A 13,501-nucleotide genomic window follows, 5' to 3' on the forward strand; every position below is an offset into this window, starting at 1 on the left:
ATCCTTAAGATCGGAGATCCCATAATTTTGGTACCTGAGCTGCGTTCCATTTACTTGCCTCCAGCTGAGGTCACCAGGGAAAGGTAGGTAGGTGAGGCTTGTACCTGCTAGAAGCCAGATGGAACTTACAATCATTGTTCAGTGCTGGGAGATACAGCTTGCTGCAGGACTGCACCATTTTCCAATCAGAGCACTCCCCTCTGCTAAATCTGCAACATTTCTGTAATATCAAGTCTAGCACTTTTCTTTTGCTAATCTATTTTATGTGATTATATACTGTATTGTTTTGTCCCTTTTTATTTTATATTTTGTATATTTTTATAAGTACTGGTTACTTTTCCAATAAAATATATAAAATTAAAAGATTATTTCCTCGTGCTTTATAAATTACATCTCAGTAGCCTCATTAGGCCATACTTTACCAGCAACGGGTGTCCAATCGGCCAGTATAAATGATTGGTGATGGCAGCTAGTTTTCTTGGGTTATTGCGGAGCTTGGCAGTGACCATACCGTAGTATATGTATTCCATGTGTTGGAATCCAGTGTGTATATACTATATGTCCACTGTGAGGTGCCCAATAACCTGCCCAGTAGCGAAAGCAGCTGTTACCTCGTCCCTCAATTGTCAATCAATTGTGTGATTGTCATGACCATCGGGGGCAGCGGAGTGCTATTCGATAGTATTCATAACAAATTGGTGTCAGTGGTGTGATATCTGCGTGTTCCCTGACACGGGTCATTTTGTCAACGCTATTTATATGAAGTTTGGTAATAGTAATTTTATAATGGCTGTAGGGGCACTAGCATAAATAACAATATTTCTACTTTATTTCTTGTAGATCTATGTGGTCGACAGCGCAGATCGCAAGCGATTTGAGGAAACAGGGCAGGTATGCTCAGAACTGACTGAATCAATAAATCATTTGAATTTTCTTTAAAGGGAACCTGTCAGCCATAGGGGTGGCGCCTGCACGGTTTCAGTCATCACTGTGTGTATAGAGAGTGGTGGTTGTAACAGCGCCTCCGGCACTGACTGACAGCAGCTCAGCATTAGATCCGGTGCCTCCTTTTTGACTGAAAGCTTGAACACTACCAAGAGGATTATAGTTAATTGCCTCCAAGCAGCAGGGCTCTAAATGCAGGTACTGGACAGGTTCAGAATGCTATTAATCTGCAAATTAACCAAATAACTCATATATTAGCATTTTTTTCATGTGACATGTTCCCTTTAAGACACAGTATGGAATAAATCTACTGTACTCACAGCAATACCAATGGTTCTGCTTCACTTTCCTGTAAGCTGAATTCTAGCAGATGTTCATACAGATGTTGAGGGAGACTATTACAGTATGAACACCACCCTGTCATAACCAGTTTTATATTTAGGAGCTGGCAGAACTGGTAGGAGAGGACAGTCTATTTGGTGTCCCACTTCTGGTTTTTGCGAACAAACAAGACTTACTGACTGCTGCTCCTGCTTCCGACATTGCTGATGGACTGAACCTGCACACCTACCGGGACCGCACATGGCAGATCCAAGCCTGTTCTGCGCTCTCAGGAGAAGGCATACAGGTAAAGCGCTAAAACCAAAAACAGAGCAAACTGTTACCTGATGTGTATTTAGCAGGGCAGCTCTGTTTTGAGGGAATATCTACAACATATCTATCTGAACCCGATATTAAGATACCCATACATCTTTGATCGGATGAACAGTTGTTTGACCAAAAGCTCTTTCTCTTCGGATACCCCCATAAACAATTCTGACATCCCCTTCTCTATTGGGGTACAGGATCAGGTAGATGAAATCCAATTGCCCAATCCTCATCTACCAATATTTGTGGTGGTCCCCATACATACTAAATGTGCGGCAGATCCACTCTTGGTGGAGTCAGACAACTTTATTCTAATGTGTATGAATGCCTTTTTAATGTGTATGGAGGCCATTCTAATGTGTATGGAGGCCATTCTAATGTGTGCGGAGGCCATTCTAATGTGTACGGAGGCCATTCTAATGTGTATGGAGGCCATTCTAATGTGTGCGGAGGCCATTCTAATGTGTACGGAGGCCTTTCTAATGTGTGCGGAGGCCATTATAATGTGTACGGAGGCCATTATAATGTGTACGGAGGCCATTCTAATGTGTATGGAGGCCATTCTAATGTGTACGGAGGCCATTCTAATGTGTACGGAGGCCTTTCTAATGTGTATGGAGGCCATTCTAATATGTATGGAGGCCATTCTAATGTGTACGGAGGCCATTCTAATGTGTACGGAGGCCATTCTAATGTGTATGGAGGCCATTCTAATGTGTATGGAGGCCATTCTAATATGTACGGAGGCCATTCTAATGTGTACGGAGGCCATTCTAATGTGTACGGAGGCCATTCTAATGTGTATGGAGGCCATTCTAATGTGTACGGAGGTCATTCTAACGTACTTGGAGGCTATTCTAATGTGTATGGAGGCCATTCTAATGTGTATGGAGGCCATTCTAATGTGTATGGAGGCCATTCTAATGTGTATGGAGGCCATTCTAATGTGTATGGAAGCCATTCTAATGTGTACGGAGGTCATTCTAACGTACTTGGAGGCCATTCTAATGTGTATGGAGGCCATTCTAATGTGTACGGAGGTCATTCTAACATACTTGGAGGCTATTCTAACGTGTATAGAACCATTTCTAACTTGTATGGAGGGCATTCTAATGTGTATTGAGGTTATTCTAACGTGCAATGAGGTGATCCTAACATGTACGGAGGACTTACTGATGTGTTTGGAGGCCATTCTAATGTGTATGGTGGCCATTCTAGTGTGTATGGAAGCCATTCTAACTTGTATACAGGCCTTCCTAATGTGTATGGAGGCCATTGTAATGTACATGGAGGTCATTCTAATGTGTATGGAGGCCATTCTAATGTGTATGGAGGCCTTCCTAATGTGTATGGAGGCCATTATACTGTCTATGAAGGCCATTCTAATGTGCGTGGCGGCCTTCCTAATAGGTATAGAGGCCTTTCTAAAGTGTATGGAGGCCATTCTAATGTGCATGGAGGCCTTCCTAATATGTATGGAGGTCATTCTAATGTGCATGGATGCCTTTGCAATACGTATGGTGACTTTCTAATGTGTATGGAGACCTTTCTGATATGTATGGAGGCCTTTCAAATGTGTATAGAGGCCATTCTAATGTGCATGGAGACCTTTCTAATGTGTATGGAGGCCATTCTAATATGCACGGAGGTTATTCTAATGTACATGGAGGCTTTCCTAGTAGGTACGGAGGCCTTTCTAATGTGCATAGAGGCCATTCTAATGTGCATGGAAGCCTTCTTAAGATGTATGGAGGCCATTTTATTGTGTATGGAGGCCATTCTAATGTGCATGGAGACCTTTCTAATGTGTATGGAGGCCATTCTAATATGCATGGAGGTTATTCTAATGTACATGGAGACTTTCCTAATAGGTACGGAGGCCTTTCTAATGTGCATAGAGGCCATTGTAATGTGCATGGAAGCCATCTTAAGATGTATGGAGGCCATTTTATTGTGTATGGAGGCCATTCTAATGTGCATGGAGGCCTTCCTAATATGTATGGAGTCCTTTTTATTGTGTATGGAGGCCACTCTAATGTGCATGGAGGCCTTGCTAAGACCTCCTTCCCATGTCAGTGTCTCCAGTACGTGTGGTGACAGTTTTCACACGTACTAGAAACACACAGGTAGACCCATTCAAATATATGGGTCTGTGCATGTCAGTGTGTTTCTACGGACGATGTGTTTGTGTGCAAAACATGTTGACATGTCCATTTTTTGTAGCGCGGGCCGCAATACGTCCAGCCCCTTAGTTTTTCCAACTAGCTGAGGGGAAGCCAAGCAGGGGCTGGTGTTAATATTCTTGGAAGAGGCCAATAGCCATAAAGGTTCCCAGCCTACTAAAAGCAGTTCACAGCTGTTTTCTTAGCCTTTACTTGTTTTTTAAAAAAAAGAGGGACAGAAAAAAAATGACATGCAGTCCCTCCTAATTTTACTAACCAGCAAAGGCTAAACAGACAGCTGTGGGCTGATATTAATAGGCTGTGAAAAGGCCATTGATATTGCCCACCTCAGACTAAGAACACTAGCTCTCAGCCGCCCCAGAAATGACGCATCCATAACATGCACCAATTTTGACTCAAAGCCTTGGCTCTTTCCACTTGCCCTAGTGCAGTTGCAAGTGGGATAATAGTTTTGGGGTTCACATCAGCTATTTTTTGTTCGCTGACATCAAACCCAGGGGTTAGTAATGAAGAGGTGTCGATCAGTCACCTCCATTGCTAACTCTGTAGTCAAAATTCGTAAAGATACACACAGAGAAAAGCCCTTTAATTGAAAAAACACAGGACCACGACCCTCTTTTACCCATTTATTAACCTAAAAATAAAAAATCTAATTAATCCTCATCTGTCCGCCGTTAATCCATAATGATGAGTCTCACTCTGCTACATTCGTATGGTTTGGTGAGCAGTGAAATCAGTAATGTGACCGCTCACCACGCCAGCCAGAACACATTGAGCTTAGCATGACAGATCGGCTCCAGTGACGAGCAGTGACATAATTAAGGTTACCGCAGGTCACAGGCAGCGTTTCCCACGGTATGCCTTGTGAACCTGTCAACTGCTTTAACCTGATGAACGTCACCGCTTGCACCGTATTTCTGCAGTAACTTTAATTACGTCACCGCTCGTCACTGCGGACAGGAGAGGAGTACTTTGATGGTTTTATTTTTTTAGGTTAACCCCTTTCTGACATGGGACGTACTATCCCGTCGAGGTGGGGTGGGCCCCCATGACCACGGACGGGATAGTACGTCCAGCGCGATCGGCGGCGCTCACGGGGGGAGCGCCGCCGATCGCGGCCGGGTGTCAGCTGTTTATCGCAGCTGACATCCGGCACTATGTGCCAGGAGCGGTCACGGACCGCCCCCGGCACATTAACCCCTGGCACACCGCGATCAAAGATGATCGCGATGTGCCGGCGGTATAGGGAAGCTTCCCGCAGGGAGGGGGCTCCCTGCGGGCTTCCCTGAGCCCCCGCAGCAACGCGATGTGATCGCGTTGCTGCGAGGGTCTCACCTCCCTCCCTGCTTCCTCCAGCCCCGGATCCAAGATGGCCGCGGATCCGGGTCCTGCAGGGAAGGAGGTGGCTTCACAGAGCCTGCTCAGAGCAGGCACTGTGAAGGCTGCAGCGCTGCATGTCAGATCAGTGATCTGACAGAGTGCTGTGCAAACTGTCAGATCACTGATCTGTGATGTCCCCCCCTGGGACAATGTAAAAAAGTTAAAAAAAAAATTTCAAAATGTGTAAAAAAAAATAAAAAAAAAATATTCCTAAATAATGAAAAAAAATATATATATATTATTCCCCTAAATACATTTCTTTATCTAAATAAAAAAAAACAATAAAAGTACACATATTTAGTATCGCCGCGTCCGTAACGACCCGACCTATAAAACTTGCCCACTAGTTAACCCCTTCAGTAAACACCGTAAGAAAAAAAAAAAAAAAGCGAGGCAAAAAACAACGCTTTATTATCATACTGCCGAACAAAAAGTGGAATAACACGCGATCAAAAAGACAGATATAAATAACCATGATACCGATGAAAGCGTCATCTTGTCCCGCAAAAAACGAGCTGCCATACAGCATCATCAGCAAAAAAATAAACAAGTTATAGTCCTGAGAATAAAGCGATGCAAAAATAATTATTTTTTCTATAAAATAGTTTTTATTGTATAAAAGCGCCAAAACATAAAAAAATGATATAAATGAGGTGTCGCTGTAATCGTACTGACCCGAAGAATAAAACTGCTTTATCAATTTTACCAAACGCGGAACGGTATAAACGCCTCCCCCAAAAGAAATTCATGAATAGCTGGTTTTTGGTCATTCTGCCTCGCAAAAATTGGAATAAAAAGCGATCAAAAAACGTAACGTGCCCGAAAATGTTACCAATAAAAACATCAACTCGTCCCGCAAAAAACAAGACCTCACATGACTCTGTGAACCAAAATGTGGAAAAATTATAGCTCTCAAAATGTGGTAACGCAAAAAATATTTTTTGCAATAAAAAGCGTCTTTCAGTGTGTGACGGCTGCCAATCATAAAAATCCGCTAAAAAACCCACTATAAAAGTAAATCAAACCCCCCTTCATCACCCCCTTAGTTAGGGAAAAATTAAAAAAATGTATTTATTTCCATTTTTCCATTAGGGCTAGGGTTAGGGCTAGGGTTAGGGCTAGGGTTAGGGCTAGGGTTAGGGCTAGGGTTAGGGCTAGGGTTAGGGCTAGGGTTAGGGCTACAGTTAGGGTTGGGGCTAAAGTTAGGGTTGGGGCTATGGTTAGGGCTAGGGTTAGGGCTACAGTTTGGGTTGGGGCTAAAGTTAGGGTTGGGGCTAGGGTTATGGCTACAGTTAGGGTTGGGGCTAAAGTTACGGTTAGGGTTTAGATTACATTTACAGTTGGGAATAGGGTTGGGATTAGGGTTAGGTGTGTGTCAGGGTTAGAGGTGTGGTTAGGGTTACTGTTGGGATTAGGGTTAGGGGTGTGTTTGGATTAGGGTTTCAGTTATAATTGGGGGGTTTCCACTGTTTAGGCACATCAGGGGCTCTCCAAACGCGACATGGCGTCCGATCTCAATTCCAGCCAATTCTGCATTGAAAAAGTAAAACCGTGCTCCTTCCCTTCTGAGCTCTCCCGTGTGCCCAAACAGGGGTTTACCCCAACATATGGGGTATCAGCGTACTCAGGACAAATAGGACAACAACTTTTGGGGTCCAATTTCTCCTGTTACCCTTGGGAAAATACAAAACCGGGGGCTAAAAAATAATTTTTGTGGGAAAAAAAAGGATTTTTTATTTTCACGGCTCTGCATTATAAACTGTAGTGAAACACTTGGGGGTTCAAAGTTCTCACAACACATCTAGATAAGTTCCTTGGGGGGTCTAGTTTCCAAAATGGTGTCACTTGTAGGGGGTTTCTACTGTTTCGGTACATTAGGGGCTCTGCAAATGCAATGTGACACCTGCAGACCATTCCATCTAAGCCTGCATTCCAAATGGAGCTCCTTCCCTTCCGAGCCCTCCCATGCGCCCAAACAGTGGTTCCCCCCCACATATGGGGTATCAGCGCACTCAGAACAAATTGGACAACAAATTTTGGGGTCCAATTTCTCCTGTTACCCTCGGGAAAATACAAAACTGGGGGCTAAAAAATAATTTTTGTGGGAAAAAATTTTTGTTTTATTTTTACGGCTCTCCATTATAAACTTCTGTGAAGCCCTTGGTGGGTCAAAGTGCTCACCACACATGTAGATAAGTTCCTTAGGGGGTCTACTTTCCAAAATGGTGTCACTTGTGGGGGGTTTCTACTGTTTAGGTACATTAGGGGCTCTGCAAACGCAATGTGACACCTGCAGACCATTCCATCTAAGTCTGCATTCAAATGGCACTCCTTCCCTTCCGAACCCTCCCATGCGCCCAAACAGTGGTTCCCCCCACATATGGTGTATCATCGCACTCAGGACAAATTGGGCCACAAATTTTGGGGTCCACTTTCTCCTGTTACCCTTGGGAAAATACAAAACTGGGGGCTAAAAAAATAATTTTTGTGGGAAAAATTTTTTGTTTTATTTTTACGGCTCTGCATTATAAACTTCTGTGAAGCACTTGGTGGGTCAAAGTGCTCACCACATATCTAGATAAGTTCCTTAAGGGGTCTACTTTCCAAAATGGTGTCACTTGTGGGGGGTTTCAATGTTTAGGCACATCAGGGGCTCTCCAAACGCAACATGGCGTCCCATCTCAATTCCTGTCAATTCTGCATTGAAAAGTCAAACGGCGCTCCTTCCCTTCCGAGCTCTCCCATCCGCCCAAACAGTGGTTTACCCCCACATATGGGGTATCAGCGTACTCAGGACAAATTGTATAACAACTTTTGGGGTCCAATTTCTTCTCTTACCCTTGGGAAAATAAAAAATTGGGGGCGGAAAGTTAATTTTTGTGAAAAAATATGATTTTTTATTTTTACGGTTCTACATTATAAACTTCTGTGAAGCACTTGGTGGGTCAAAGTGCTCACCACACATCTAGATAAGTTCCTTAAGGGGTCTACTTTCCAAAATGGTGTCACTTGTGGGGGGTTTCAATGTTTAGGCACATCAGGGGCTCTCCAAACGAAACATGGCGTCCCATCTCAATTCCAGTCAAGTTTGCATTGAAAAGTCAAATGGCGCTCCTTCGCTTCCGAGCTCTGCCATGCGCCCAAACAGTGGTTTACCCCCACATGTGGGGTATTATCGTGCTCAGGCCAAATTGTACAACAATGTTTGGGGTCTATTTTCTCCTGTTACCCTTGGTAAAATTAAACAAATTGGAGCTGAATTAAATTTTTTGTGAAAACTTCTTGAATATGGTTTTGAGCACCTTGAGGGGTGTAGTTTTTAGAATGGTGTCACACTTGGGTATTTTCTATCATATAGACCCCTCAAAATTACTTCAAATGAGATGTGGTCCCTAAAATAAAATGGTGTTGTAGAAATGAGAAATTGCTGGTCAACTTTTAACCCTTATAACTCCCTAACAAAAAAAAATGTTGGTTCCAAAATTGTGCTGATGTAAAGTAGACATGTGGGAAATGTTACTTATTAAGTATTTTGTGTGACATATCTCTGTGATTTAATTGCATAAAAATTCAAAGTTGGAAAATTGCGAAATTTTCAAAATTTTCGCCATATTTCCGTTTTTTTCACAAATAAACGCAGGTAATATCAAAGAAATTTTACCATTGTCATGAAGTACAATATGTCACGAGAAAACAATGTCAGAATCACTGGGATCCGTTGAAGCATTCCAGAGTTATAACCTCACAAAGGGACAGTGGTCAGAATTGTAAAAATTGGCCCGGTCATTAACGTGCAAACCACCCTTGGGGGTAAAGGGGTTAATACTGTATATGGATAAAAGAGGGTCGGGGAGTGTTTTTTTTTTCTTCCAGTGATAGGGCTTTTCTCTGTGTGTGTCTTTATTTATTTTGACTACGGGGCTAGTAATGGGCTTGATGTCAGCTGATATAAAACAGTTGACATCAACCTTAAAACCAGTGCACCAGGGCAGCCTATTAATATCAGCCGGCATACTTCTGTTTAGCCCTTGCTAGTTAGTAAAATTAAGAGGGACCACACCATTTTTTTTGGTGCCCCTTTTTCTAACCAACCAGTAAAGCCTAAGCAAACAGCTGTGAGCTGTTATTGATAGGCTGGGAACCTTTCTAGCTATTGGCCCCTTCCCAAAATATTAACACCAGCCCCCAGCTGTTGGCTTTCCTTCAACTTGCTAAGAAAATTAAGGCGGACCCCAAGCTTTTTTAAATCTATTTATTTAATACGCACTATACACAGACGGTGATAACTCCAACTCTCAGCAGCGTCGCCTGGTCACGCTGATTGCAGTGAGACTAGGTGACAATTATGAGAGATGATTCAGCACCCGATGCCTGGGAACTGCTTTTTTCAAGACGTCAGTAGGTGTCACACTGATGATGCACACGGATACCACATGAATGCCACACAGATGTGACATACAGACACGCCTAGCACCAGTACTGGTTTTCCACGTACCCGTAATATCTGGGAAAGAGGCCTAATACATATGGAGGCCTTTCTAATGTGTAAGGAGGCCATTATACTGTATATGGAGGCTGTCCTAATATGTATGGAGGCCTTTGCAAATACTCAGGGGTTATCTGAACACGAAATTGTCCAGGTATAATTTGTTACAGTCACCTGAGTATACTTGCTATTTAGGACACTAAGCTACTGTAGTTGACAACCCATGCTGTGGAAATGACAATATTGGTAATGCCCTTTTAATTTAGCAGATGGTAGAAAATAATAATTACCCAATCAATCTTTACTAATAAAAAATGTAACTAACTACTAAAGTACTATCATGTGTTTCTATCGTTTCAGGATGGAATGAACTGGATATGTAAAAACATTATTGTTAAGAAAAAATGAAATGCATGCTTCATTAAAAACCCTGCTGTTCTGTTGGTCAAAAATGACCGACCTTGAACTTCAATATTCTTTAAAATATTCAAGATGCGGCTCTGAAACCCGTGGCCGACCGACCCATCCTCATTTAAGTCAATCAACCACAAGTTTCAGAACCGCATCTTGAACACCCCAAAAAATACCAAAGTTCAAAATAGGTCTCCCCAGACCGAACAGAACAGCAGGGTTTTAAAGAAGAGCTGAGGCGAAACCAAGTATTAAATAAATATATTATGTGAATACATGATGGTGTGCTTGCCATTGTCAAAAAAAGAATAAAAATGTGACCACTGCATTACTAAATATTTTCTGTCCTCACCAATTATTAGCCTCCCCCCATGTGTCCACATGTCAATTCTAAAGACAAAGTTTACCTCAATTCTTCTCAGATTAGGAGCCCCTCCAACGATGAGTGCCTGCGGATGCCAATGTGACATGCAGAGTGCAGTGATTCCAGTACACCAGGCATGAGCTAGATCCATCCTTTTGTCACATGGAGGACGGTGGCCATGCCCAGTGCCTGGCAGTCCGGTGCAGTGAGATAGTTCTAGAGAAATGGCATGCTCTCAGCTAGATATGGGGTAGGTGCAGGCTTGACCTGGAGTCAATTCAGTACAGTGAGATAGACACAAGGTTGTGGGTGTGTGGGGGTTAACGCAGGTAGAACTGTCCCCTCGTCATTATGATGTGTTGTGGCCTTCAGAGTCGGACTGGCTTGGTGGGATACCAGTGAAATACCCGAGATAGAGGAAGAAGGGAAAAAAAACAGTTTTAGGGGCACAGGCCCTTAAACAGCACAGGCCAGGGTCACCACCCAGCACACTGAGGTAAGTGTGGGGGCCCTGGGTAAACAGGGGGGCCCACTTGCCAATAGTGACACTGACACGCTATGGTGCCCATGAGTTGGGAAACCCGGTGTCAGCGATGGCTCAGCCACCCCCCCCCCACCTCAAATACTCGCCTCTCCCGAGTCCAGTGTCTCCAGCATCTTCTGAACTCTGTGACGTCTCAGGGCAGGGGGTGTGATGACGTCAATACAGCACACACTCTGTGCTGAACAGTGCAGAGTTAGAAGACACTGAGGAAACCAAGCCTACAGGGAATGGGAGAGATGAATATTTGATTACATGGGGCCATTATACTATACGGAGCAATATATAAAGAAAATGACAAATGGATCCACAGACGGGTGCAAAATGCCCTCCAAAACTTGGAGACAAACTGCACCCCCCTTCCCCATATTTCCCTGATGAAAGCTTAGCTTTCTGTAAATCGGGTAAAGCGATAAAATGAGACATTTCGCTGAATTTATCTACCACCACAAGAATTACAATATTCCCCGACGACACAGATAGATCTGTGATAAAATCGACTGACAAGTGAATCCAAGGTCTACTGGGAATCACCAAAGGTTGAAGAGCCCCCTGACGGGCGAGTAATGAGAGGTCTTAGAACGCGCACAGACACTGCAGGCGGCTACATACTCCTGGACATCCTGATGAGCACCAGGCCACCAAAAATGCTGAGTAAGAAGATCAGTGGTTGCTTTTTTACCAGGATGTCTGGCCAACTCTGAATCATGATGTTCGATACAGACTTTAAGGGTATGTGCACACGTTGCGGATTTAGCTGCGGACCCGCAGTGGATTTGACGCTGCGGATTCTAAGCCATTTTCTATGCATTGTACTGTACCATATAAACCTATAGAAAACCAAATCCGCAGTGCCCATGCTGTGGAAAATACTGCGCGGAAACGCTGCAGTTTATTTTCCGCAGCATGTCAATTCTTTTCAGTTTTTATCCCACAAAAATTTAAAATAAACAATAAATTTCGTTCAACTTCACAATTGTGTTCCACTTTGTTAAGGACTGGCGGAACGCACCAAGTATAGAAGATATGAAACTAGGTGCGTTCGCAGTCCGAGGTCCACCGTGCAGGTAAAAACCCTGCTGCTAGTAAGACGGACTATATGGCGGTACTATAAGTATACACGCACGGGTTAACTTCACCCTGCGTGAAGGAAGCGATCCTGTTGAGTCACAGGACCGCGGTACCGCACATAGAACGCGAGCAAGAAGTCAGCGAACACAACCCCAACACAGGATTGAAGTCCGATTAGACCACTTGCTGGCACAACACCGCAACTGGGTGTGTAAGGAAACTATAAAAATAGTATATAAAGGCACGAGAGTGCATGCAGTGCCGCACTGACAGATGCCACTAACCACCCAGGCTTGGATAAGGAAAGCGCAGAGGAAGCGCACGGCGCCGTACAGGCGGTCACAGCAACTAGACGCTGTTATGTGTGTAACATGCTGTTGGATAAGTCGGGCGCTAGATAGCAAACATACACCTTCCGCGAACAGTCATCCAATAGGGAGGGTATTTTAAAGAGCGACTCTCACTCACAACACACACACATATTATCAAGACAATACTAGCGCATGGCCGTGCGGTCATGCGCAGTTTATATAGTTGCAGCACAGGAAACAGCTACAGAAGTTTTGCCCTTTCAGGACCTGCCAAAAGGACCAATGGGATGTGCTGCAGTACCTGAGCATGTGACCCTCGATCTCCAACGGGAGATCTTGCCCTGGGCATGCTCAGTGTGTGCAAATAAGGACTTAGTCCCAGGGAAGCCTGCTCGCCGCAGATCAGTGCAGGGTACAACAGGAGAGCCGGAAAAGGCAGCAGTAACCCTTTGCACAGAATCAGTCCCAGCGAGACGCTGGGAGCGACGCCTCTGCTGAGCAGAGCCCACTGCGGCCGAAGCAGAATGGGAGACCGCAGCAGACACGGATCGAGATTCCCCCTGTGCAGCAGAGGAAACTCGACTCCTAACACACTTGTTGTTGATTCTTCACCAAAAATTTACATTTGGTATCTAGCGTTTCCCTTACTTCGGGTCTTGGGGGACACTCGCTTTGCACGGGAATAACGCATACAGGCATGGTTTTTTCCACAAAAATAGTCTATTCCGGTTTATTAAACATCATAAACCATAACACAAACAGTTCATCATTTATATCAACGGAACACATTAACCACCAATAGTCTGTTCCAATGGCAGATCCGTGTCTGCCCGTAACCCCTTGTTACCTGGAGTTACCTTACAGGAGCTCCGGCTCCACACACTGACTCCTGCCAGTGCTGGTTTACAGGGAAACTGCCTCACTGGGATCACCGTCCTCGTGACCAGGGCACCTCGGATAGTCCAGACCCACAGTAGGAACTGTAGCTTCCCCAACACAGAAACCATCTCAGGCTCTGTAGATGCAGCCTTTCCATGCGCTTCCAGGAAGTCCAAACACAGGCACTTCCAACACACAGGCCCTCAGTCCATGATCTTACCAAGTGCTTACAGGACTCCAGTCCATCGGCAGACAATCCAACACTCTGACCATTCCAGGACT

At 44.3% G+C, this 13,501-nt stretch overlaps 1 protein-coding gene across 2 annotated transcripts in view; it reads left to right on the forward strand.

The window, feature by feature from the left end:
* The window catches only part of LOC138673983 (ADP-ribosylation factor-like protein 3), a 63,080-nt gene extending 52,689 nt beyond the window's left edge, over positions 1–10,391 (forward strand). For both annotated transcript variants that reach the window (XM_069761983.1, XM_069761984.1), the window contains 3 exons: positions 841–891; positions 1,388–1,573; positions 10,003–10,391. In XM_069761983.1, coding sequence (XP_069618084.1) covers positions 841–891; positions 1,388–1,573; positions 10,003–10,050 — 285 coding nt within the window. In that variant the 3' untranslated portion in view covers positions 10,051–10,391. The remainder of the gene's footprint in view (positions 1–840; positions 892–1,387; positions 1,574–10,002) is intronic.
* The last annotated feature ends 3,110 nt before the right edge of the window (positions 10,392–13,501 follow it).

Source organism: Ranitomeya imitator, chromosome 4, assembly GCF_032444005.1.
Source record: "Ranitomeya imitator isolate aRanImi1 chromosome 4, aRanImi1.pri, whole genome shotgun sequence".
Classification (NCBI taxonomy): Eukaryota; Metazoa; Chordata; class Amphibia; order Anura; family Dendrobatidae; genus Ranitomeya; species Ranitomeya imitator.